Source organism: Clarias gariepinus, chromosome 25, assembly GCF_024256425.1.
Source record: "Clarias gariepinus isolate MV-2021 ecotype Netherlands chromosome 25, CGAR_prim_01v2, whole genome shotgun sequence".
Classification (NCBI taxonomy): domain Eukaryota; kingdom Metazoa; phylum Chordata; class Actinopteri; order Siluriformes; family Clariidae; genus Clarias; species Clarias gariepinus.
In genome coordinates, this window is record NC_071124.1 from 11,092,612 (window position 1) to 11,120,550 (window position 27,939).

The following is a 27,939-nucleotide window of genomic DNA, read 5'->3' on the forward strand; positions in this document are numbered from 1 at the left end:
ACCATTAGATGGCGCTTCGATCCCACGAACACATTGTAAGAAAGGTTGGAATCAGGGTTGCCTTTTTGCTGCAGCTTTGTCCTCTTGACAAATTTAAAACAAATGAAAGGAGTAAGGACCATGTCTAACAAAAACAAATGACCTCTCGTAATCTTGTATAAACGGCTGTTTAAACATACAATATCAACCTGCAGTACTATTGACTGCTTTGCTTTAAGCCACGGTTTAAAAAGTTCTGTGAAGCAGACCTAAATGTCACTACGAAATATTTTTAAACACTTCTTTGCTTTGTTCAGAAAAATTGCTGAGCTTATCTTGAGCGTGTCGGACTTCTTTGTATAAACCATGAACCTGTGTACAACAGCTCACCTGTCTGTAAGTTGTAAAGGATTTAAAGTATTTTATTAATTATTGCAGTCATTATGATCAGACTTAAGCTTGTTAAGAACGCAGCAGACAGACTCTGGAACTGGAATAAAAGAAAAGGTACAATGCAGTTCCCTGGCTCAACCCCCCAGTCGGACTTCCTGTTCACCCCTCCTCTACTTCTGTTTTGGGTGGGAGACCTTCCTTTGCATTAGCCTGCTTTACTCACAAAATTATGACTTGCAAACTAGTGATAGGAAAATAATTAGTACAAATATCACCACTACTCTTCCTGTTTTTATATTCTGCAAATATAAAAAGGCAAGATGCTGCCCAGGCAAGATGCTGCCCTAGGAAACCGCCTATTTCTACCATATCTAAATTTACCTCTGATTGTTTTTGGGCTCAGAGAGGGACACTCTGTTGTAAAGGGGTGATCTGGAAAATTTCTCAGCCCCTGGCTTAGCTGGTATGTTAAGGACGGACTGCATACAGTATAGTCCTCAAAGTTCTAGTCTCTAGTTAAATGTTTTGATAGCTTCCTATAGCTGATTCTCCATCACCACTGCATTCACTTTTGTGCATTGTTGCCACCATCCTGACTGCAACTCTCCTTTTCTTTTAAAAAAGGATAGCATATTTTAAAGTAAGACAAAATAAGTGGTTACTTTAAATAATACAGTAACTAGTAAAAGTAATAAATTACTTTTGTAGAAAAAAATAAATTTCACTGAAAAGAAACTAGTAATAGATATTATATAGTTATTATAGTTATTAATAGTTATAGTTATTACATTTATAAGCAAATTGAGCATCATTGATCAGTGTATGCAAACTTCAGGAGGAAAGAGCACAAAAATATATGCACAACATAGTCCTTCTTTCACTGAAATATATAGGGATGCACCGAAATTTCGGCCGCCGAAAATTTTCGGCCGAAATAGCATTATCGGTTTCGGCCGAAACGTAAAAAAGCGCCGAAAATAAAAGCCGAAATTGTCGCCACGCCTCTCCCATCCTCCCGTCTCGTTCGCGCTGTCATTACGCATCAAACACGGAGTATGTCGGCGGTTTGGAAGCGCTTGGAAGCAAGTTTTGTTATTGTTAAACAGCCTTATTACTGTTATTTATTATCAATAAAAGTTTGATTGCTTAATTAATTTGTAGTTTTTTTAATACAAACAAAAAGAAAATATTTTAAATATGTTTTTTAATGAAGCCATTTTCGGTTTCGGTATCGGTTTTCGGCCAAGTGCATCCAAAAATTTCGGTTTCGTTTTCGGCCCAGAATTTTCATTTCGGTGCATCCCTAGAAATATATTTACATTCTCTTTTAATCACTATTAATATTTGTCTGTCAATCTCTATCTCTCTCTGTCTCACTCACCTTAGCTTTGTTGCTGTTTTCCTCCTGTATGTAGCTCCAGTCAGTTCCGTTGGAGCTGTAGGCCAGTTTGAAGCGTCTGACAAACATGATCTTGTCCCTGTGTTTACCCCCCTGCAAGATGACTGCAGTGACCCAATGGGTAAAACCAAGGTCCAGTGTTAACCAGGAACTGTTTGCTGTGCCATGTGGTGAAGATGGCATAAGTGATACAGGTGCCACCCAGCCAGAGCGGCCTGTCAGGAGCCTGGCCTGCTCAGGTAACCAGCCCCTTTCCACCTCAGGCCATACAGTGATCTGAGAGTCCAAAATCTGTCCAGAGACCATCCCCAACATACTAGAGCATGGAGAGTCTAAGAAAGGAGAGAGACAAATTAAATAGTGACTATGAGTTTATTTTTGTGACATAATTTTTACTGTGCATGGTTACATATACAGTAATAATTGGCAAAAGCCACATTGACAGTTTTTTACTTTTTCTAAATCAACACTGTGCCCAAAGTAAAACAAATTTAAATAAAAACATTAATTAATAAAAAAAAAAGTCAAACTATTAACTACTGTATATGAAACTTATTTTAAAATACATGAAAATATTCTGGACTTAAACATAAATAAAAATGGATTTCAGACAACAGACTCTGTAATCTCTGACATCTCAGAAAATTTTAATTAAACCTCTCTCAGTAAGCCATATTTATTCAGTACGTAGGCAGGAACAATACAACAATATAAATACTTTAGGCAAATACAGTGCATACACTGTAGCACTTTCAGTGCTTAGCCATCAAACCATAACCTGGCTCACCACCAAACTCTGTATAAGCTTCTGGTCCACTGGCAATTTGTGAAAATTGGGGCCTTGAAGCACTACTTGGATGTAACCAAATGAAATGTGGACAGTAATTGTCTAATGAGCTGTGTAACCAACTAAGTACACGTCTGTGTGGATAGCCAAGATTGTTTGTTGTGTTTCAAATAACAGAGAAACAGAGAAATTAACAGAGAAATTGGGGTCTTTTTTAATAGGGAGAAAATAGTTTTTTTTTAGGGGAACTGAGAGTGAAGTGACAGTCAGATTTAATAAATATTATTTAGTACAACAAAATTCCTCCGTGCTCTCGAAAACTTTATGCGTGCGGTTAAGCGCTGACTAGACTACGTAGGAAATTAAAGAGGAGAATTATTTAGCCGGATCAAATTTTTTTTAATTATTAATAATTAAGTGTGCGCTGAAAAAACTTATGTCATTAAAAATTTAACAGATGAGGACTCATGTCCATCCATCTGATATAAAGTATGCTGGAGAAACTCCCAAGTGGGAAGACACTGCTTTGTGTAGTTAACATCAAAGACAAAAATAAATAAATAAAATAAACATCAATAACTTCCACCAAAGAGTCTCGAACGCAGAGTACAGGGTGCATCAAACAGCCGCGATATAAATTATACTATAACAATATTATACCAAAGATAGAAGTGTATTTTTTTAGCTATTCTAATGTTCCATTCTGAAAGTCTATTTTCCCACTTATTTCTGTATTTAAATTTTGATGTCTTTAAATGTAAATATTTTTATAATAACAATATACCGATACAAGCAGAAGCTATATAGCAGTTCATTATTTGTACAAATAAAATCGTTAGCTAGTGAACTTAATTAGCTAGTCGAAATAATAAAAATGTTTTTAAAATCCCTTGAGCTATTATTAGTGCTTGTTTGGCCAGTCAGTTTCCTTGCTGTTTTCCTTGACACATTTATAATCATTAGTCTACTTCTGCTGGTGCGGTGTTTCTTAACCCCACCCCCGTTAAAACGGCATATTCATGGGATGGCTTGCCCGCGAGAGGTTGTGCACGCGCCGTCCACTACACAGCAAAAATATGTTAGTATATTATAACTGAAATAAAGCAGCTCACATCGGCGTGTTTCGCACTGCGCCGCAAAGACAGCGCTTATTTAACACGTATAAATTTGTGTTTGTTGTATTTCTGGGAAAGAGAAATCTCTTATAAATCTCTCATATCGACACGCGCATTCATCTGACTTTAGATCAAAACTCGGCAAAGTGAAAGAGCGCACACGCGCCACGGATTTACGCAAACATTTTACATTCACTAAAAGGCTTATTCACAACCAATTTATTTGTGAATTTCTGTGTCAAATAAGTATTTAATCACTTGCTTAGTGATGGGTCGTGGCTCCGTAAGAAGCATATGGACTATTTAAGAGTAAAATAACTGTTCTTTGAGGGTCAGAAATCTGATAAGCAAATAATCAAATACTTATTTGACACAGTAATTCACAAATAAATTTTTTAACAATCATACAATGTGATTTCCGGATTTTTCTTTTTAGATTCTGTCTCTCACAGTGAAAATGCACCTATGCTGAAAATTGTAGACCTTTTCATGATTTCTAAATAAGAGAACTTGCAAAATCACAGGGTGATCAAATACTTATTGACCTCACTGTATATATATTAAAGTTTCATCGTGTTTACCCATGGGTTTACTGCATAAACACCGGAACAAAAGGTCTAGGGAGGAAACAGACATTTCTTTTTCCGTTTTTTGCATTGAGTTTAATCATGCAGCACTTTTAGTATTTATAGCAAAAGCAACCCAACAGTGTGATTAAAGTACCTGTAATAACACAGATTTTTGACCCAGCATAAACTATGGAAGTATATTAGTGCCAAAATTCCTCAAAGCAAAATAGCAGGTTGAATTACATGAACTGAAAAAAACGTGTTGCAATAAATATGTTTGAATTTTTCTGCATTGCAATTTGATCTGAATTGAAAAAAATCCTTAGAGCATTTACAATGTTTGAAATTTTTGCCACTGCAATTTATTGTGGTTGTATATTTCAAGTGAAAATGTAATCCAAGCATTTAAAATTCAATGCAAAAATATTCAAGTTACTAAATTGCAGTTCAAAAATATTTTCATTGCATTTTAATCTTACAAATTTAGGTTGCAAAAATTCAGGTAATAAAATTCAGGTTGCAAAAATTTAGGTTGCAAAAATTCAGGTAACAAAATTCAAGTCGCTAAAATTCAGGTCTTTACATCCAGGATATCACAGGAAGAGCAGTGGAGAGGCGATTGCTGCTGTCCGTGCCGCAGTGTACTTTAAAGTGTGCTCCCTGCTCCCAGTGCAGTCTACTTCTCAGAAACTACTTATCGATCGGAACGCAGCCCTCTTAACTAACAGGCCGGGTTGCCAGTTGCACAATAAAGGGTGTAATGTGTTAAAATGACCCCTCTCCCGTAAACGCTATATTTAAAGCAAAGCCAGCGCTCTTTCAATTACACGCGCGAGCGATGGGTTTCCCGCCCCTGAGCTCGGTAATGTACAGTCTGTGGGAAAATTCTGTACAGCAGCAGAAACAAATTTAGGAAGCGGTCAAACAGCATGGGTTCAGCGCGTGACACCAGAGTAACTGCAGAAGTCTGACTCTGTGCAAATAAACTGATAGGGACAATTAAGGACAAAGAATAAAGACAGACAGACAGACAGATAGATAGATAAATAGATAGATAGATACTTTATTGATCCTGATGAAAATTCCAGATATCCAACAGCATTAGAGACAGTAACAGTAAAACAGGTTATAGACTGCACACTGTATATCTTACAGTCAGTATACAGTCAGTATACACAGGGTGATGTGAGAACTGACCAGAGTTACTTGTGCAATGATGAACAAAAACTAGATATATAAAAAGGATATAAATATAATAAATATAAATTACAATAAAATAGAGAAATGGGGTTAATTGCAGTGCAGCCATTGATGTACAATGTTATATGTGACAAAGTCACAGTGCGACAGGTATTAATGAGGCGCCGTATAGGGCTTAAATCAAACTTCACTCATACACACACATATAAAACAGTCACACATACATATTTACTACTAAATGTTCAAATAATTACATGAAGACTTACAGTGGTGTGAAAAACTATTTGCCCCCTTTCTGATTTCTTATGCTTTTGCATGTTTGTCACACTTAAATGTTTCTGCTCATCAAAAACCGTTAACTATTAGTCAAAGATAACATAATTAAACACAAAATGCAGTTTTTAAATGAAGGTTTACATTATTAAGGGAGAAAAAAAATCCAAATCTACATGGACCTGTGTGAAAAAGTGATTGCCCCCCTTGGTAAAAAATAACTTAACTGTGGTTTATCACACCTGAGTTCAATTTCTGTAGTCACCCCCAGGCCTGATTACTGCCACACCTGTTTCAATCAAGAAATCACTTAAATAGGAGCTACCTGACACAGAGAAGTAGACCAAAAGCACCTCAAAAACTAGACATCATGCCAAGATCCAAAGAAATTCAGGAACAAATGAGAACAAAAGTAATTGAGATCTATCAGTCTGGTAAAGGTTATAAAGCCATTTCTAAAGCTTTGGGACTCCAGCGAACCACAGAAGAGCCATTATCCACAAATGGCAAAAACATGGAACAGTGGTGAACCTTCCCAGGAGTGGCCGGCCGACCAAAATTACCCCAAGAGCGCAGAGACAACTTATCCGAGAGGCCACAAAAGACCCCAGGACAACATCTAAAGAACTGCAGGCCTCACTTGCCTCAATTAAGGTCAGTGTTCAGGCCTCCACCATAAGAAAGAGACTGGGCAAAAATGACCTGGATGGCAGATTTCCAAGGCGCAAACCACCAAAAAGAACATTAAGGCTCGTCTCAATTTTGCTAAAAAACATCTCAATGATTGCCAAGACTTTTGGGAAAATACGAGACAAAAGTTGAACTTTTTGGAAGGTGCGTGTCCTGTTATACCTGGTGTAAAAGTAACACAGCATTTCAGAAAAAGAACATCATACCAACAGTAAAATATGGTGGTGGTAGTGTGATGGTCTGGGGTTGTTTTGCTGCTTCAGGACCTGGAAGGCTTGCTGTGATAGATGAAACCATGAATTCTACTGTCTACCAAAAAATCCTGAAGGAGAATGTCCGGCCATCTGTTCGTCAACTCAAGCTGAAGCGATCTTGGGAGCTGCAGCAGGACAATGACCCAAAACACACCAGCAAATCCACCTCTGAATGGCTGAAGAAAAACAAAATGAAGACTTTGGAGTGGCCTAGTCAAAGTCCTGACCTGAATCCTATTGAGATGTTGTGGCATGACCTTAAAAAGGCGGTCCATGCTAGAAAACCCTCAAATAAAGCTGAATTACAACAATTCTGCAAAGATGAGTGTGCCAAAATTCCTCCAGAGCGCTGTAAAAGACTCGTTGCAAGTTATCGCAAACGCTTGATTGCAGTTATTGCTGCTAAGGGTGGCCCAACCAGTTATTAGGTTCAGGGTGCAATTACTTTTTCACACAGGGCCATGTAGGTTTGGACTTTTTTCTCCCTAAATAATAAAAACCATCATTTAAAAACTGCATTTTGTGTTTACTTGTGTTATCTTTGATTAATAGTTAAATGTGTTTGATAATCAGAAACATTTTGTTTGACAAACATGCAAAAGAATAAGAAATCAGGAAGGGGGCAAATAGTTTTTCACACCACTGTATGACTTATGGAGTTAATTATGTGCCAAAATTTAACAAACAAACACAATCTGCTCTGCAAAAAAAAAAAAAACGACTTTCTCACAAATGCAGCGTGTGGCAAACAAACACAATCTGCTTTGCAAAGAAAAAAAAAAATCGACTTTCTCACAAATGCACCCTCCGTATTTTCTCACAAATGCACCCTCCGTATTTTCTCACAAATGCAATGGAGCAACTTCCTCTTCCAAAACAGCAGATGGCACTATCGGTTCTCTATTCTCCTAAGACCTCAAACAACGTGTTTATATGGTTTACCCTTATGTCCCAGAGGAATATGAGTGGGGAACAGTTTTGAGGTGTCCATTATATATCCAGACAGCCAGACATATTAACAATCCACTATCTTTAGGATAGAGCTCTGTAGGGGAATACAGTTATATCAAACCACAGTTGCATTTTAATGAACTACTGAATTATTAACTATAATTAGTGATCATATCTACATTTAAATAATCTGTGTCTGTAGTACAATCATACATTGTAGACAGCTGTTGCAGCGCAAAGTGTGAATACAGTAAGATGCAAGAATCATTGTATTAGACTGCATGAAATTTATGAAACTTTTTACAATTTGGTTTGTAATAGAATTCTGTCTGTAATTCAGTATAAATTATAATTTTTATATTATATTATATTAATTATAATATTTTCCCCCCTTATAACTTTGTTAAAGATTATTTAAGTGTAGATATGATTACTAATTATAAAAGATTTTGATGCATCATGTCGCATACGTCCGTTATGGATATAAAAAGCCAATGGCAGTTCTTTCAGCCTTCAATAGTTCATTAAAATGCAACTGTGGTTTGATATAACTGTATTTCCCTACAGGGCTCTATTCTAAAGATAGTGGATTGTTAATATCTCTGGCTGTCTGAATATATAATGGACACCTCAAAACTGTTCCCCACTCATATTCCTCTGGGACATAAGGGTAAACCGTATAAACACGTTGTTTGAGGTCTTGGGAGAATAGAGTAAATTGACCGATAGCGCCATCTGCTGTTTTGGAAGAGGAAGTTGCTCCATTGCATTTGTGAGAAAATACAAAGGGTGCATTTGTGAGAAAATACGAAGGTTGCATTTGTGAGAAAATACGAAGGTTGCATTTGTGAGAAAATATGGAGGGTGCATTTGTGAGAGAATATGAAGGATGCATTTGTGAGAAAATACGGAGAGTGCATTTGTGAGAAAGTCGATTTTTTTTCTTTGCAAAGCAGATTGTGTTTGTTTGTTAAATTTTGGCACATAATTAACTCCATAATGACTTCATACTTAATATTAAACTGAAACTGAAATATTGTAATTGCGTTGCATAAAATAATGTATATAATTTATTTATATTATGTTTTAATCAGACTGACATTAAACCGTACTATCCACACTTTACGTTTTTCTTAATTACAAAGTTTTTGTGTTTACCTTTATTTATAAGCAATATAAATTTAACAAAGTGTAAACAGCATGTATGTTGTTTCTGCTGCTGAGGAAATGAATCCCCTTTTGTTGCTGAATGTGATTGAACATCACCGAGCTCAGGGGCGGGAAACCCATCGCTCGCGCGTGTGATTAAAAGAGCGCTGGCTTTGCTTTGAATATAGTGTTTACGGCAGAGGGGTCATTTTAACACATACACCCTTAATTGTGCAACTGGCAACCCGGCCTGTTAGTTAAGAGGGCTGCGTTCCTATCGCTAAGTAGTTTCTGAGAAGTAGACTGCACAGGGCGCAGGAAGCACACTTTAAAGTACACTGCGGCACGGACAGCAGCAATCGGCTCTCCATTGCTCTTACTGTGATATCCCGGATGTGAAGACCTGAATTTTATTACCTGAATTTTTGCAACCTGAATTTGTAAGATTGAAAAATAATGAAGATTGTATTTTTAACACTTGAAAATATTTTTGAACTGCAATTTAGTAACTTGAATATTTTTGCATTGAATTTTAAATGCTTGGATTACATTTTCACTTGAAATATACAACCACAATAAATTGCAGTGGCAAAAATTTCAAACATTGTAAATGCTCTGAGGATTTTTTTCAATTCAGATCGAATTGCAATGCAGAAAAATTCAAATATATTTATTGCAACAAGTTTTTTTCAGTTCATGTAATTCAACCTGCTATTTTGCTTTGAGGAATTTTGGCACTATTATACTTCCATAATAAACAACCGAACAAAGTGTTTACATACACCCAGCATTTTTTAGTGTACTACTACTAATGAATGGAGAAAGCGCAGTAAAAGCCCAGAGATTCTGTGCGCTGTCACATTGTATTCAGCGAGTAGCACATATTTTTGTTTTTGTTTTATTTCATGTCTGTAGTTTTATCAATAAATCTGCTCATATCTGCGCACGCGTTTATCAGCCCTTTGATTAAAAAGCCATTGTTTAGTGTATATTTAAAGCGCATAAACACAATAAAATAATTTTTTAGGCTAACATTTTTATACATTTATACATCATATACATTTTTTAATTCTTTGTTTTACTTCGCCTTTTGCAGACACGTGCGGGTGTGTTACAATAATATATTTTAAATAATTAAATAATAAATACATATCGGTATTTACAGTTTGAACACGTTTATGATCTCTGACGCTTGCTCTTAATGGGCGTCTAAGAGAGATAACACATTTTTGACTTCAGTAGACACACAATACTTCAGACTGAAACACGACTGCCCCCTACAGGTAATGAAGGGCATTTTCACAGCTTGCCACGCAATTCCTTTTCTCGAAACGTGCATTCTTAATGGCCAGAGCCCGGTTTCTCAAAAGCTTCTTATCGCTAAGTAGTTCTTAAGTTGTACCTTAACCTCTTTCTTAACGCTATGGCGCATTTCCCGAAACGTTCTTACGCTAAGTATCTCTTAGGTAAGTCTCACGTTCGTAAGCTTGGTCAAGATGCTAGTTGCGGCTACTGAGCAGCAGTCTTTATAAATTAGTGTTGTATGGAAGCACATTATGTTATTAAAGTCGTATTAATGATGGAATATACTGTAGACTTGTTTAAGAATAAAATTTTATTTGATATCAGAACTAATAGAGTGACTTTTAATTAACCTATTTCATAATGTGACTAATGCATTAAAATTGGCAATCACTTTCAATATTAAACAGGTGGCAAACAATTTGGCAGCAATACAGCGTGTTGTTGTGCTCAACTAAAGACGCGAGGACCGTGGAGCCGTGAGGTTCATGAAAATTTTTTAAAATAGCGAGGTGGCTATTTAAAAAAAAAAAAAAAAAAAAGGTTTTGCCTTCCAAGGCAACAGATTATAAAGCTTCTTGAGCTGCTCAGACCTACGCTTGCCAGGCCAACGCGTCGTACTTACGCTCTACGTCCCGATGTCCAGCTGCTTACTGCTTTTTGTTTAAAATATGTTTCATTGATCATTAGCCATTATCCATAACTGGATGGGCTTTTCTTTTGACACGTTTTATTTTATGAAATTTTATTTAGTTAAATGAGAACATAAACTTGGGAGTTTCAAACTCCACATCCATTTATTTTTCCTGAGTGATTGTAATGCGTAATACACCTATCTCACCTATGCGGATTGATGTGGTGTTATGCCTTTATATCACCTACGCGGTTTCACGCAGTGGCCGTAAGTACGGTTCATCAAGATTCACTGCAAGTTTTTGCACTGTGATTAAGTTTCCATCTTTCCGCGTGAAAAATTAAACGTTTAATTTTTTTAAAGGTCCTCGTGGAAACTTGCAGACCTTGCAGAACTTCACAGAATGTTAGCGGAACGTCGCCGGGCAATCGCGGCAGCTCACGGTGCCTAACATCGCATCTCACCGTGACTCAAGCCGCACAGGTGAGATAGTCGTATTAGGCACTGTGAGCCGCCTCGAGTGCCCGCCCGACGTTCCGCGAAGATCTGCAAGGTCCGCGAGCTTCCGCATGTTAAACATGTTTAATTTGTAAAATGGTAACATAACCATGGCACCAAAACTCGCGCTGAATCATGATGAACCATACTTACGGCCACAGTGCGAAACCGTGTAGATGAGATACTGTAGGGGTATTAAACCTCTACTCTGTCATCTCATCGTATTCATTCCATAAGTGCGCTATACAACCCCAACCACTGACATGCTTCACATTGTTACTGAAGCTGGGGAAGAGCATTGTCAGCTGTTTGTTAATCAACTATGATTGTATACTCGGTTCGTTTCACTGTCACCACAGGTTACATGAAAATATTAGCGACAGTTTGGTGATTTAATTGACATATTTGTCTGTTATGGCATGCTATTGATAAGTTAACCCATGTCAAAATAAACGTTATTAAAAGATTTTAGTGCCATGTTTAATTTGCATAGAACGTGCCGTCTTTCTTAACAATGTAATGCAAAAGGAGTCAAAAATTGATTCCTGAGCAACTGATGTCAGCTAATTCAGGACCTTTATTGTTGACAGCACCTCGTAACGTCGGACGTAAGAGGCAGCGACTTAAGAAGACTCCTAAGGGACAGTTCAAGAAATACACTTAGAAAAGTTATCACTTTACGTAAGATATATCTTAAGAGTCTTCTTAGCTTGCGAATAGTGTGCGTTATCGAGAAACCGGGCCTAGATCTGTATGTCACCAGGCTTTCAAAAAAGGAGTAATTTAGAACCCCATTACACCACTTATCTCTCAAAATTCCCAGGAATAATATACAAGAGAAAAGCACAACAATTATGCATCTCAAAAGCCACCAAGAATGATCTGCTATCAAGAAAATTCAAGACAAAATTCAGAAATCCTCACACTGGTAGAAATTTAGTTTATGAGCAAATAATATTTGATTTTAAATTCTTTGAGTGGGGTATACTCAATATTGTGTGTTTATCTACAATCATAAAATGTAATCTAAACATAGTAGATCCATCATGGCTATTGACATTGATAGAAACAAATGCTTATTTAAAAACTAAATATATTAACAAATAAATACTATTTACATGTGCTTGATAGTGATATTTATGTCAACATATGTGTCTGTCAGTTACCTGATATCTTGCAGCCATATATTTCAAAGCGCATACAGATGCCTTGTTCCCAAGTTAGAGGTCGTATCCGTATGAAACGTGTCAGTGTGGGTTTTGGAAAATTGGTACGCACCTCATCAGTGGCATTGTGATTGCCCTGAAACACCTAAAAGACAAAACATTTTATACATAGACCACACCTGCACAACATAGACAAGTTTCTTTACCCAATTACATGACATCAGCTGATAAATACTTTACACACAAAAGGTTAAGGCCTCTCTTTTTTTAATTAAATTTTTTATTACAGTGTATATTTACAAAGCCATTGTTTCGACAGCATTTATGCAGTTACAACATTTATTTATTGGCAGAAAATATTTTAGTCGATTTTTAAATGAATGTTTATGATGCCATGGTAGCTTAGTTTGCACTATGCACATCAAGGGTTAAGGGTTAGAATTTCGCCTGGTCTGGTATCTATGGAGTTTGCACGTTTGTTCTGTGTGGTTATTATTTCAGACAAGTGGTCTAGACTGATTGGCATTTTCAAATTGCCTGTAGTATGAGATTATGTCCTGTGATTGGTTGGCACCCCAACCAGTTCTCTGGGAAAGGGTCCAGGGCCTGTGCAACTCCTACATAGGATATGGATGGATTCATTTTGCCTAAAAGTTAACCTACTGCATAAAGGCTGTTCCAGCACCTCCGAAAGACTGAAGGTCAAGACGGTGGTGGCTAATTTATGTGTAAAAATTGATCTCCCATGCTCCCAGAACCTTGAACTTTGCTACTAGTATCCTAACATATGCTCATGCTAATTGAGTAGGGAAAAAGGACATTCAGATGATTATAGTCGGTTGAATTACTCTTAAATCCAGTTAACCTTACAAAATTAAACAAATTACAGTGGAACCTTGGATTACGAGTAACGCGGTTTAGAAGTGTTCTGCAAGAAGAGCAAAGATTTTTAATGAAATTTACCTTAAAAAACGAGCATTTTCTTGGTTTACAAGCACAGAGTATCATGTTTCACGCATGCGCTTTTTGTTTAGACGCCGAGCGTCACGTGATCACAACTGAGCCAACGGTTTTTCTCTCTTTTGCGCTGCGGAATCGTCTCCCCTGCTGGGTCTTAGTGCTCCTCACTTACTGGTATAATCAACATCTGTGTACGCGTGTACTGTTTACTATAACCCTGTAAATACGTGTGTGTAAACCATTTTTTATTATGTGTTCAGAAGCGCGTGTGTACAGCGCGTGTACTGTTTCTTATAACACACATGTGTGCGCGCGAAGGCAAAAGAAATTCTCCATACAGAGGTTAAAAATCTATTTTCTTCCTCATCGCGGTGTGTGTGTGTGTGTGCGTGTGTGTGTGCGCGAGCATAATTAGACACTGTGCCGTCTGTGTGTGTGTGTGTGTGTGTGTGTGTGTGTATAACCCTTATTCACAAGCACACGCGCGCACAAAGGCAAGAGACACACACTCAGCTCTCCGAAGAAACTCTGTCGGGAATCTTTTCAGAGGTAAGGTGCTGGGTCATTTGTTTGTTTGACTTTACAGCAGTGATTCTGTTAGTTTGCGCTCACACGAGTGTCATTAGCAAAGTTTATTGCTTTTTTTTTTTTTTTAGATAAAACAGTGTAGCGGGAGAGAGACGTTGATTTATGACCTCTGTTTACGGAAGTGTAGTCCAGTGCAGGAGATGCATTGTGGGGAATGCAGTCCGGTGTGTGTGTGTGAACGCGAATGTGAGATTTAAGTTAGGATATTGAGCCTGAGTTTTCCTCAGTAGTTTTTTAGTTGGATTTAAGTGCAGGATTCACCCGAAAGTTTGTAATATAACTTGACAATGCAGAAAATAAAAGAACGGGCATCGACCATTTTGTCCATCTCATCATTACACGAGCATGGATTAACAAGCTGTAACGCTGTCGCGAGCAAAATAAAAAAAAGCGGAGAAGCTTTAATAATTTGGAACAGAACAACAGTCTTTCCGATAATGTGTGTGTGTGTGTTTAAACGAGAGAAGAAAGTTTTAATGTGTAGGATGAGGAAAGGGAGACAGGAGGGGCTGAAAACAGTCAATTAACATCAGCTATTATAGCTGAACTGCTCAATTACCATCAGCTATTATAGCTGAACTGCCTCAAACCCTACACACTGTATAAATGCAGATCATTTACTGCTTTCTGTTTCACCCAAATGAGGATGGGTTCCCTGTTGAGTCTGGTTCCTCTCAAGGTTTCTTCCTATTACCATCTCAGAGAGTTTTTCCTTGCCACTGTCGCCCTCGGCTTGCTCACCAGGGACAAACTGACCATTTTGATTCATACAAATTCACATTTCATACAAACTTAAATAATTCTTTTGACTGTGTAAAGCTGCTTTGCGGCAAAAAATTGCTAAAAGCGCTATACAAATAAAATTGAATTGAATTGAATTGAAAGCAAGAGTCTCCACTTACTCTAGCCTCACACACACATACACAGCGCCTCTATGCACAAAGGGAAACGCTTATCTGCCGAGATTTATTTTTTTACTTTTTTGAAAGGTAACGTGCAGGTTAATTTGTTTAATTTCTACTTAATATTTTGTATTAATTTTTTTGGGCTGTAAAACGAATAATTTAAGTTTCCATTATTTTTTATGGGAAAATTAAATTTGGTTTTACGAGTTAAAGCATTTTATTCAAATAGCTTTACTAACAAGTGTTTTTTGTTTATGGCCACAGAGCTGTTTAATCCAAATCCTTCAAGTTCTTGTCAAAATGTGCATGCAAAATTGACGATTATCTATCCTGGTTTTAATAACGTGTTGGTCAGTTCTTAACCCAATTCAGTAATCTCCTTAGTTGTTTTGTTAGTTTGATGCAGACAAATAATGTGACCCTTCCAGTTGATCCATTCCAACTCTCTGATTTGTTTATTTAGTTTTTTAGCCTAATGTTGGCCTCCTTCACCAGCATAGAAGTTCTTCCGCTGAGAAGAACCGGAGCCCTGACACCCATCATGCGCACCTTCTACAGAGGCACAATTGAGAGCATCCTGACCAGCCAACCAACACTGTGTGGTTCGGCACCTGCAATGCGTCCTGCCGGAAAACACTCCAGCGCATAGTGAGAGCAGCTGAGAAGATCGTTGCTGTCTCGCTCCCCTCCCCCCTGGAGATTTACTACACCCGCCTCACACGAAAAGCTCTTAACATCGCCCATGACCCTACCCACCCGACTCAGAGCTTCTTTAATCTGCTACCATCAGGGAGGATGTCTCCAAGCCAGGACAAGCAGACGGAAGGACAGCTTCATCCATCAGGCGATCAGGAAGCTTAACTCCCTTCCAGCTCTGCCTCCCCTGTGCTCTTCGGCCTCTCCCACCGTCATACTCTGACTCCTTTATTTCACACACACAGACACACTCATACAGACACATACACACACTCAGACACACACACACACACACTCACACATACACACACTCACACATACACTCAATCAAACTCTTGCACCTATCACTTTGTGCTCCATGCACCATTGGTACCTTCACTACCTCAACCCAGGAAATAACATAAAAAAAAAATTACATACCTTGTTCATACTGTATTTATACCCCGTCTTGTTTACTGGTTTATATTTCTCATTATAATGTCACTTTAATCAACTAAAATAAGCACACTTGCACTATTCCTATTGCACTGTTCCGTTTCTCTCCATATCTGCCTTCTGTTTTGTTAACTGTCCCTTTTTGCAGGACAGTAACTAAATTACCTCACCTCTGTGTTGTTAACTGTCCCTTTTTGCAGGACAGTAACTAAATTACCTCACCTCTGTTGGTTTTCTAAGTTTGTGTTATTTAAGTATTTTTCCCCCTTACCCCCTTCAGTGTTATTTGTATCGAGGATGAGAGAAACGTAATTTCAATTCTCTATATGTATGCACTGTACGTGTAGCAGAATTGACAATAAAGTTGACTTTGACTAGAGACCTCATGTTGAGAGTTTTTAGACCTTGTGTTAAGAGTTCAAGTAAAAAGCTACCAAATGCAAATGTAACACTCAGAACCACATCCAAGCCTTTTATCTTTTTTATTAGTCACAGACATACCTGGCCATAAAATAGCGTGTCAGCCATTTGTTTCATTATTTATAAGCTGTCAAAAATGGTTTGTGTATAAAAATTCCTATTATCCTGAATGGATAATGACACACTTTTTTCAAACCCCTTAAATTTAAGCAGAAAGTCTTCACTTTGCTTACATATCGAGTGTTTTATTTTAACTTTTTATTTTTTGTGATGATTGATGATTGTATATTATAGCATATCATTGTTTGCCATTCAGGTTTATTTTAAATTGTCACAACCTGCTCTCCCGCTCCATACTCCACTCCACTTCTTGTTTTTCACTGCCTCATTTACTGCCCCAAATGCCACTGTTCCAAATCTCTGATCATCATGGCTTTCTCCAACAATTTATTGTGTGTTATTTCCATCACACCTCCCATTACAGTATAATTTGGCCAATCATGGATACAGCAGATGCTGCACAGCTAAGAGGGGCGTTAGAGAGTCAGAGGCCACTTCTGGGAACTTACCGGCAGGAGATCCAACAGATGACTAATACCCTCTAAACCATCAACTCTGGAGTCAGAGAAGAGGACGCTGGCTATTCCATGCTTCTCCTGTCGCTGTGCTTCTTTTTGTTACTTTAACTGCTATTTTTTATGTTTAGTTCGTTTGGAAAGGTTAGCATTTTTATGTTTTGTGGCCTTTTTATATGGACTATCAGTAACCGAAAGCTGTTTTTTAGCTACTGTTTTTCTTTCATCTAGTTTTTACTTTGAGTTTTTGGGCATGGTGGTGGCTTAGCTGTATTATACCAACAGCAACTGGATCTGTGTCCCCTTCCTGTGCCCATGCTGTCTTCATTTGAATGCCCTGCATTTATATGTAAAGTCTCTCTCGTCATGACAATACTGCTTATTTATCGACCCCCTGTTTATCTCAGAGATCCATGATTTTCTTACATCTTACTGTACTACTTCTTCCAACATTATTATACTTGGTGACTTAAATATTTATGTAGACACCCCCTCCTGCTATTTGGCAGCTGAGTTTTGCAACTACTAGACTGCTTCAATTTTCAACAACATGTTTATGTTCCTACACATTCCAGAGGTGGAATTTGGATCTGGCTATCACAACCTTTTTGGGAATCTGGGGGTGTCTGACCACAATGTTGTTTCAATGAAGCGGTCACTCCCTTGTTCCCCCACAATAGCAAAACGGCAAATATGTTAAAAAATTAAAAAAAGATCAACCCAGACACCCTGAGCAAAGATCTTCAGGATCTCTTCTCTGTTGAATGTTCTTCAGTCACCAAGTCAGTTTACAACAAAATCCCTCAGCAGTCTCCACTATCTCCATGCCCCTGTCATACATAGAACGGTCTGCTTCTCACGTCCAGCCTGCTGGTACATGTGTGAATTGCGGAAGATGAAGACAGCTGGGCGTGTTCTTGAGCGACGTCTACAGGCCTCAGGACTCGCTGTTCACAAGCAAGTTTACGGAGAACATCAGAAGGCCTATGCAAGTGTGGTAAGAGCTGCAAGATCACAGTTTTACTCAAATATCATTAGCAATAAATCTGGAAATTCCAAGCAACTGTTCTCTTCTATCAATCACCTCCTAAAACTGCAATTTCAATCTCATTTGGAAGCTACAGAGGAGAGATGCAATAACATGATTACTTTCTTCAGGAAAAAAGGGGATACCATCCGCTCATCTCTATTCAGTTCCTCTGCACTGCCTGTCTTGATGGCCAGGGATTTTGCGACATTTCGTCTGTTTTTCTAAAGTTTTGCAGTAAAAGGTTCAGGTTATCAGAAAGATGAAACCATCAAATTGTGCTCTGGACCCTTTTCCGGCAGGTCTGGTTAAATCCAACCTTTGTCCCATAAGTCCCCTAATTACCAGAATCATAAATCACTCTCCACACACTCATCCAGAGGTGCTTGCAAACTACAGCCTCCCTTTCCTTTTAAAAATTGAAAAAAGTTAAACTGAAAAAAGTTGTTGTTGCACAGCTTTAGTCACTTCTAAAACTAAATGATTTGTTTGAGAAATTCCAGTCCGGTTTCCGCCCCTGCTACAGCGTGGACACAGCTCTGGTTAAGGTTAGATCACGAATGGCCTGCTGAAAACAGCTGATGCTGGCTCTCCATTACTTCTCATTCTGTTGGACTTGACTTTGGCCTTTGATATTGTTGATCATAACATTCTTCTTCAAAGAACACATCATACTGTAGGTCTCTCTGATTCTGTTTACAACTTGCTCTTATTCCACTGACATCTTATCTTGCTGGAAAAACAGAGCATGTTGCCCTGGGAGACGCTAAATCCGCTACACACAGTGTTACCTGTGGTGTTCCTCAGGGCTCAGTGCTCAGCCCATGTTGTTTATATTTTATATGCTTCTTCTGGGCTGTGTCATCAGCCGGCACAAAATTTAATTTCATTTCTATGCTGATGATACTCAGCTTTAAATCAACCTCCTCATCTACTCCGCCATCATCCACTTTGACCATCTGTTTGGAGGTGGTAAAGTCATAGATGAAACAAAATTTCCTGCAGCTGATAGCTCTAAGACTCATGCTATTTTAGTAGGCACCCCACACCAGGTTAGGACATCTAATATCACTAGCATCACCTTTTCTGGTCAGGATATACCGGTCAGGAGGTTAATAATACATGTCAACATCTGTTATTAACCTCAGGTTAGGATAAACTCTCATTCGACGTATGAGAGTCATATCAAACATCTATGTAAGACATCTTTCTTTCACCTCAGGAACATTGCTAAACTACGCCCAGCACTTACATTTGCAGATGTAGAAAAATTTGTCCCAAAGTTTGTCTTCTCCAGGCTGGACTTCTGCAATGCACTCCTCATTGGGATTTGGATCTGGTTATTACACATTCTGTCCCTATTAGCAACCTTTTTGGGTATGACCCGGGGGTGTCTGACCACAATGTTGTTTAAATGGAGCAATCACTCCCTGAAAAAAGCTTCAAAACTGAAGTATATTTAAAACTGCGCTGCGAGGATCCTGATGCGAGCACGTACAGATGAAGCCATGCCAAACCGTGCGAATGGCGTACGGCTGCCCTATCGACGGCGTAATCCCCCCTCCTTTTTCTTCCAGAAAGGCGTGTTAAGGTTGCACAGTAAACACGCCCATTTAAGCACAATTTATTCATTTACCTGGTTCCACCACTAGATGGCGCTTCGTTCTCAAGAACACGTTAACACAAGCCAGCAATTTAGCTGCGCTGAGTTGCAATCACATGATTTTAACAACCCACCCCCTTCCCCCGAACTGACGCTATCAAACTGCACTACAGAGATGAAGATGGCGGCTTAATGGACTATTCGCGGTAAGTGGTGTTTTATTTTATAAAATTTGTTTGGGATTAGTTTACAGTTTATTTCCCAGTTTAGTTTTTTATTGGCCGTTTTGAAAATCACTGGCTGCACCAGCAGCGGTCAGATGTAACTTTAGATAACTTAATGATCTGTTTACCAAGTCTGGAGTTAACATTACAACTTACTGTCAGTGCCACAAACTCACTATGTCATTCTTTGGGAAAGAGTTAATCTGCAGGTTATTTCTGTGGCTGGAATATAATTTGATGCAGTTCATGAAGGACCCAAGCTAAGGATAGATGTACAGGAGCTAGCGAGCTAAATGCTCATAACCAGGTTTATATTTTTCTCAATTTTACTGTGAGTTTGCGCGGTAGCGCGAGCGCTTAGTAAACGAACTGGATAAAAACTCTGAAGTGTTTATCAGTTAAGGGGGGGGAGGTGTGTGTATGTGTGTGTGTGGGGGGCTTCAATACAAGGTAAGTTATAGTTTGGCTTCAGAGATGAACTAATGCTCATATACGAGTGTTATATCGCTTAACTTATTGGTATGAAAAGCGCATTAAGTAAATTCTCGGTTAATTAAATGCGGACGATAATACAGACAGACAGTGGCTAACGCTAACAAAGTTCAAGGGTTAAAATTAGCACAGGAAGTTTATTTACATTCCAGAATTCCTAAAACAGTATTTTACACACTCTGTGGTGTAGGTTAACTAATATCTTTTATATTTATCACAACTAGATATTATGTAAGTAAGTAAGTTTATATATCTTAGTCTTCACTAAATTTTCCTGTTGTCTTTAAGCAGAGCTCCACTGTGGAGGATTGGGGGGTCAGACGGATGACGGTTGGCCTTTTGGAGCTACTGGAGGAGCCTTAACAAGCTGTTTGAGGGAGCTGTAGTAGGAACGACGTCACACTGCAACAGCTTTAGAATGATGTTTGGTCAGGTCTACTGTATATTTTGAACATAGAATTGCAAAACATCTGATACTTTAGTGGGGAAACAAAGAATTAAACTGTTCCATCTTTAATATTTTTTTTAATTGATATTTAAATATAAAAGGACCAGATAGAGACTGATAAGCAGCTGGTGTTTTCTGGGTATTTTAATGAACTTTAAGCAAAAATACAACATGTATTCCCCTGTTTTATACAAATTACTGTTTTACCTTTGACTAGTTTTGGAAGAGTAAATTTTATTTTTAAGGACATGTGTGCGTGTTTTAATTGTTGGGAAATTGTTTGGGTATTTAAAAATACATTTACTTGAACCAACAACTTTAATGGGCAAAAAATGTAAGACGACTTTGTTTTAAATAGTCAAAGAGTTGGGCTATTAATAATAATAATAATAATAATTATTATTATAAATATTATTACTGGTCATAGAAAGAAATAAAAACAACAGTTATACACTTCATCATATGTATGTGCTAGTTTGTGTTTGTGATTATGTGACCCATAATAATTTTTTCTCAGGATTATTTATTTATTTATTTATTTATTTATTTTTGGGAGGGGGGGGGGGTGTTAAGAACTCCATTAAAAGAGCAAAGACAAACTTAGAAGGAGTGGAAGGTAAAAAACAGTGGAGAATACTGTGCTAAATTTGTCACTACTCTTCTCTTATGCAGCACGGCTAAAAAGATTATAAAAATTACACCAAAGTGCTACAGGTTTGGTGTCTGTGAGCTTTTCCTAATCAGATTTTTATTCATACAAATTTACATTTCATACAAACTTTAATAATTTTTTTGATTGTGTAAAGCTGCTTTGCGGCAATGACAATTGCTAAAAGCGCTATACAAATAAAAATTTAATGGAATTGAATTGAATCAGAGTTATACGGGGGGGGGGGGGGTATTTTGTGGCTGCTTCAGTTACACTCCACTTAGATATTGCACAGAAGGGAGTTCATTTCTGTTTTCTTCATCCTAGCTTAATTTTTATCTGAAGAAATTATAGTAAGTTTTGGAAAGTCTGAGTTCATCTTCCCAGCCAGTGTTGTGTAGGGGCAGGGTAGCATCATGGCAGGATTGGTCTAATTTTTATTATTTTTTTAGCCGTGCTGCATGAGAGTAGTGACAAATTTGTTACTTTCGTTACTAGACATGGTCTATTGTGTCCGCAAGTGAAATACATCAATACGTTAATAATTTACACCACGATAACATTAGTGCAGAAGGATCTGAAGAGACGTGACTTTGAGACGTTTACAGTATTCGAACCGTAGACAGTGACCTTTAATAAGCCACATTGGTTTTGAGTTAAAAGTAAAATTAACGAAAGACTAAGAAGCCCTGTAAACTTGGCCCTGACAGTAATCGATTGTTTTTATATTTATGCTTTTATATATATATATATATATATATTTAAAGTAGTAGTAAGCCAGGCTTTAGTAACCTTGGACAAATCACAATATACAGTAAGCGCTCTCTCGCGCTCACGCACTCTCTCTCTCTCTCACACACACACACACAAATAACACATGAAATTGCGTAAAACCAAATGAAACTATGGCAAAAATATATAAGCAGTGAAAAATACAGTACTATCCTGTAGGTGATTCCTGTCCTGATAACAGGCACTAACCCTCTGGAACTGTTTAGTTCTGTTAGTATTGTTTTCAAGTGTGAATGTTTATGGGGATTTAATCTGTCTCTGCTGCCGCATCTATTCATCGTTGTGATAAGTGATTAATGCCCCATCAGATCTTTGATGTGGGCACATTATGCTGGTTAAATGACTAAAGACATACTGATCTGTATGGACACAGTGGTGTGAAAAACTATTTGCCCCCTTCCTGATTTCTTATTTTTTTGCATGTTTGTCACACAAAATGTTTCTGATCATCAAACACATTTAACTATTAGTCAAATTCAAATTCAAATTTTATTTGTCACATACACAGTCATACACAGTACGAAATGTAGTGAAATGCTTACACGACCGCCAGTGACCTTAAAAAGAGAATTAAAACTTATAAGTAATAAATATCAATAGACGAAATATGATAAAAAATTTAAATTTAAATAAAAATGTAACTAGAAAAAAATAGAACATGAAAATAGAAATATATTGTATGCATAGAACTATAATTTGTGCAAGTATGCATAGAAAAAGTGACTCTGTGCAATGGTTATTAAAGTGACTTTGTGTAATGGTCCAGAATGTACACGTGAACATGTAGTGTAGATGTGATGTGCGTGGAGTTGTCCATATTGTCCATTGATGTATAAAGATTGATTGATTGATTTTGAGAATTGTGAAAATATTGTGTTAGTTATGCCTAGTAGTGTGGTTAAGAGACCTTATCGCCTGCGGGAAGAAGCTCCTTCTCAGTCTCTCTGTGTTGGCCCTCAGGGAGCGGAATCGCTTCCCAGACCGCAACAGAGTAAACAGTCCATTGTTGGGATGGCTGAGGTCCTTCACGACCTTCCTGGCCTTGGTCCAGCACCGCTTGGTGTAGATTGAGTGCAGGTCAGGGAGCTCGATGCGGATGATGCGCTCAGCTGATCGCACCACCCTCTGTAGAGCTCGTCTGTCCTGCATGGTGCTGTTCCCGAACCAGGTCGTGATGTTTCCCGTCAGGATGCTCTCTATGGTGCAGGAGTAGAAATTCCTGAGCACCTTGGAGGGCAGTCTAAAGTCTCTCAAGCGTCTGAGGTGGTACAGACGCTGCCGGGCCTTTTTTACCACGGTGTTGATGTGACAGGACCATGTCAGGTCCTGCGTGATGTGAACACCGAGGTATCTGAAGCTGTCCACTCTCTCCACTGGGCTCCTGTTGATGACGGGGGTCTGGTAGTTCCTCTCCTGCTTTGTACTGAAGTCCACTATCAGCTCCTTTGTCTTGCTGACGTTCAGGAGGAGATTGTTTCTCTGGCACCAGTTCTCCAGATTTCCAACCTCCTCCAGGTAGGCCGTCTCATCGTTGTTGGTGATCAAGCCCACCACGACAGTGTCGTCAGCAAACTTGATGACGGTGGTGGAGTTGGTAGTGGCCACGCAGTCAGAGGTGTAAAGAGAGTACAGCAGGGGGCTCAGAACACAACCCTGGGGGGCTCCAGTACTGAGAGTGATGGAGGCTGAGACATGGCCGCCCATCCTTACTGCCTGTGGTCTGCCAGTCAGAAAATTGGAGATCCACTGACACATGGATGAGCTGAGTCCCAGGTGCTCCAGCTTGGTGGTGAGTGTGGAGGGAATTATGGTATTAAATGCAGAGCTGTAGTCGATGAAGAGCATTTTCACATAATTCCCCCTCCGAGTGTCCAGGTGAGTGAGAGATGTGTGGAGGAGATGTGAGATTGCATCGTCCGTGGAACGGTTTGGACGGTATGCAAACTGTAGTGGGTCCAGTGTGTCTGGTAGTGAAGAAATGATGAAGTCTCTGACCAGGCGTTCAAAGCACTTCATCACTACTGAAGTGAGGGCTACAGGGCGATAATCATTGAGGGAAGCAGGATGAGGTTTCTTTGGGACTGGAACAATAATGGACTCTTTGAAGCATGTGGGGACCACCGACTGAGATAAAGAGATGTTGAATATCTCAGTGAACACAGGTGCTAGCTGGTCTGCGCAGGCTCTGAGGATCCGGCCTGAGATGCCGTCTGGTCCTGCTGCTTTCCTGGTGTTCACTCTCTTGAAGGCTGTCCTCACGTCGTGCTCGGTGATGATGAACGCGCTTCCGGTGCTGGCAGTGACTTCCTGTCTGCAGCCATTAGCGCCGCTAGCATTAGCATCGCTAGCATTAGCATCGCTAGCGTCTTTAGCTGCAGCCTCGAAGCGAGCATAGAAAGTGTTCAGCTCATCTGCCAGAGTCACGTCTGCGTTTATCATACCGGATGTTGGTGCTTTATAATCCGTTATTGTCCTTAATCCCTGCCACAGGCTCCTAGAGTCACTCTGTTGGAGCTGTGACTCTAGTTTCCTCCCGTAGCGCTGCTTCGCCTCTTTCACCGCCTTCCGGACGCTGTATGACGCAGCCTTGTATGGTTCCATGTCCCCCGACGCGAGTCCCGTGTTGTAGGCAGCGGTGCGAGATTTCAGAGCGTCGCGGATGTTTTTATCCACCCACGGCTTCTGGTTGGGAAACGTTTTAATAGTCTTTTTCTCCACGGTATCATCCGCTAGTTTCCCGATGAATCCCACAACCGCTTCCGTAAACACGCTGACGTGACCATCGGAGATGTTTCTGAACATGTCCCAGTCTGCGTCATCGAGTGCGTCCTGTAACGCGGCCACCGATTGGTCCGTCCAGCGCGCCACCTCCCTCTGAACCGGAACTTCCTGTTTCAGCCTTTGTTTGTATTTTGGCATGAGGAAGATGGCGGCGTGGTCGGATTTGCCAAACGGAGGGCGAGATTGTGCCTTGTAACCGTCCTTGACTGTGGTGTAGCAATGATCCAGTGTCCTTTCGCCCCTGGTGGGGCAGGTGATGTGCTGATAAAAGTTTGGCGCTGCACGTTTGAGGTTGGCACTGTTAAAGTCCCCCGCCACAATAAGCGCAGCGTCCCGGTGTTGTGTTTGTTGCTGTGTGAGTGCCTCATGCAGCTCGCATAAGGCAGTGTCCGTGTCCGCTTGTGGTGGAATATAAACGGCGCTGATTATGACCGATGTGAACTCCCGAGGTAGATAAAAAGGACGACACATGATGGACAGTAGTTCCAGATTTGGTGTGCAGGAGCGTGAGAGGGGAACAACGCTCGCGCTGTTGCACCAGCTGCTGTTCACCATTAAACACACGCCTCCCCTTGACTTCCCCGAGTCCCGCGTCCTGTCCATGCGGTGAACCGAGAAGAACTCGGCCGGCTGGATGGCGTGGTCCGGCACCGCTGGGTTCAGCCATGTCTCGGTGAAGCAGAGGAGGTTGCAGTCCCGAATGTCTCTCTGGAACTTTATCCTGGCCCTGAGGTCATCGAGCTTGTTTTCCAGTGACTGGACATTGGCGAGCAGGATGCTAGGCAGAGGTGTGCGGTGTGCACGGGCTCTCAGCCTGTTCCTGACGCCGGCTCGTTTCCCTCGTGGCCGCCGCTTCGCGTCGCGTCCTTTGTTGTCCCTCAGGATCTCACTCGGCCAGCTCGGATCCGGAGTTAAAAACGTCGAATTGTGAGTACATTGTATACCAATAGAAACAAGAGTGTCTCTATCATAACTAATGTACTCCATGGTGGTAATTTGACTGGTTTTAAAACGGTAAAAACTAACTTAAATAACAAAAACAAAGAAAATCTGGTCGGAGCAGTCGTGACGGCAGCCGACCTCACCGGCGCCATCTTGGAGCATGATTCAGGAGTCAAAGATAATAGTTTTTAAATGATGGTTTTTATTATTTAGGGAGAAAAAAAATCCAAACCTACATGGCCCTGTGTGAAAAAGTAATTGCCCCCTGAACCTAATAACTGGTTGGGCCACCCTTAGCAGCAATAACTGCATTTAAGTGTTTGCGATAACTTGCAACGAGTCTTTTACAGCGCTCTGGAAGAATTTTGGCCCACTCATCTTTGCAGAATTGTTGTAATTCAGCTTTATTTGGGGGTTTTCTAGCATGAACTGCCTTTTTAAGGTCATGCCACAACATCTCAATAGGATTCAGGTCAGGACTTTGACTAGGGCACTCCAAAGTCTTCATTTTGTTTTTCTTCAGCCATTCAGAGGTGGATTTGCTGGTGTGTTTTGGGTCATTGTCCTGCTGCAGCACCCAAGATCGCTTCAGCTTGAGTCGACGAACAGATGCCCGGAAATTCTCCTTCAGGATTTTTTGGTAGACAGTAGAATTCATGGTTGAATCTATCACAGCAAGCCTTCCAGGTCCTGAAGCAGCAAAACAACCCCAGACCATCACACTACCACCACCATATTTTACTGTTGGTATGATGTTCTTTTTCTGAAATGCTGTGTTACTTTTACGCCAGACGTAACGGGACACGCATCTTCCAAAAAGTTAAACTTTCGTCTCGTCGACTTTTCCCAAAAGACTTGGCAATCAATTTTTTTTAGCAAAATTGAGACGAGCCTTAATGTTCTTTTTGCTTAAAAGTGGTTTGCGCCTTGGAAATCTGCCATGCAGGCCGTTTTTGCCCAGTCTCTTTCTTATGGTGGAGTCGTGAACACTGACCTTAATTGAGGCAAGTGAGGCCTGCAGTTCTTTAGATGTTGTCCTGGGGTCTTTTGTGGCCTCTCGGATGAGTTGTCTTTGCGATCTTGGGGTAATTTTGGTCGGCCAGCCACTCCTGGGAAGGTTCACCACTGTTCCATGTTTTTGCCATTTGTGGATAATGGCTCTCACTGTGGTTCACTGGAGTCCCAAAGCTTTAGAAATGGCTTTATAACCTTTACCAGACTGATAGATCTCAATTACTTTTGTTCTCATTTGTTCCTGAATTTTTCTTTGGATCTTGGCATGATATCTAGCTTTTGAGGTGCTTTTGGTCTACTTGTCTGTGTCAGGTAGCTCCTATTTAAGCGATTTCTTGATTGAAACAAGTGTGGCAGTAATCAGGCCTGGGGGTGACTACAGAAATTGAACTCAGGTGTGATAAACCACAGTTAAGTTATTTTTTAACAAGGCGGGCAATCAGTTTTCACACAGGGCCATGTAGATTTGGAGTTCTTTTTCTCCCTTAATAACGTAAACCTTCATTTAAAAACTGCATTTTGTGTTAAATTATGTTATCTTTGACTAATAGTTAACGTTTTTTTGATGAGCAGAAACATTTAAGTGTGACAAACATGCAAAAGAATAAAAAATCAGGAAATAGTTTTTCACACCACTGTATTTGTTCCAGATATTATGCACCATTAATCGATTTGTTATGCCAATTTTTGACTATCAGCGAAAAAAACATCAGCGAAAACATAAAAAATATAACGAAAACAAGCAGAAGTTAAATTTTAAGCTTTACTTTGCATCAAAATATTATCTACCAGTGTATTAAATGGAAATAGATAAAATACACCGTAATGTAAAATACTGTACATACAGATCTGGCCTGTAAAAACGCACGTTTTCAGAAAAGGGATCCCACGACTTGCCGCGGCTGTGCGCGGCAAGCTATGAAAATGCCCTTCAATACCTGTAGGGGGCAGTCGTGTTTCAGTCTAAAGTATTGTGTGTCTACTGAAGCCGAAAAATGTTATGTCTCTTAGGCGCCCCTTGACAGCAAG

General features: G+C 39.6%; 1 protein-coding gene across 4 annotated transcripts in view; it reads right to left on the reverse strand.

The window, feature by feature from the left end:
- nrp1b (neuropilin 1b) overlaps positions 1-27,939 on the reverse strand; it is a 142,386-nt gene that overhangs the window by 22,007 nt on the left and 92,440 nt on the right. For all 4 annotated transcript variants that reach the window (XM_053486182.1, XM_053486181.1, XM_053486184.1 and 1 more), the window contains exons 8-9: positions 12,360-12,504; positions 1,754-2,103 (exon numbers count right to left, since the gene is read on the reverse strand). In XM_053486182.1, the coding sequence (XP_053342157.1) occupies positions 1,754-2,103; positions 12,360-12,504 (495 nt within the window). The remainder of the gene's footprint in view (positions 1-1,753; positions 2,104-12,359; positions 12,505-27,939) is intronic.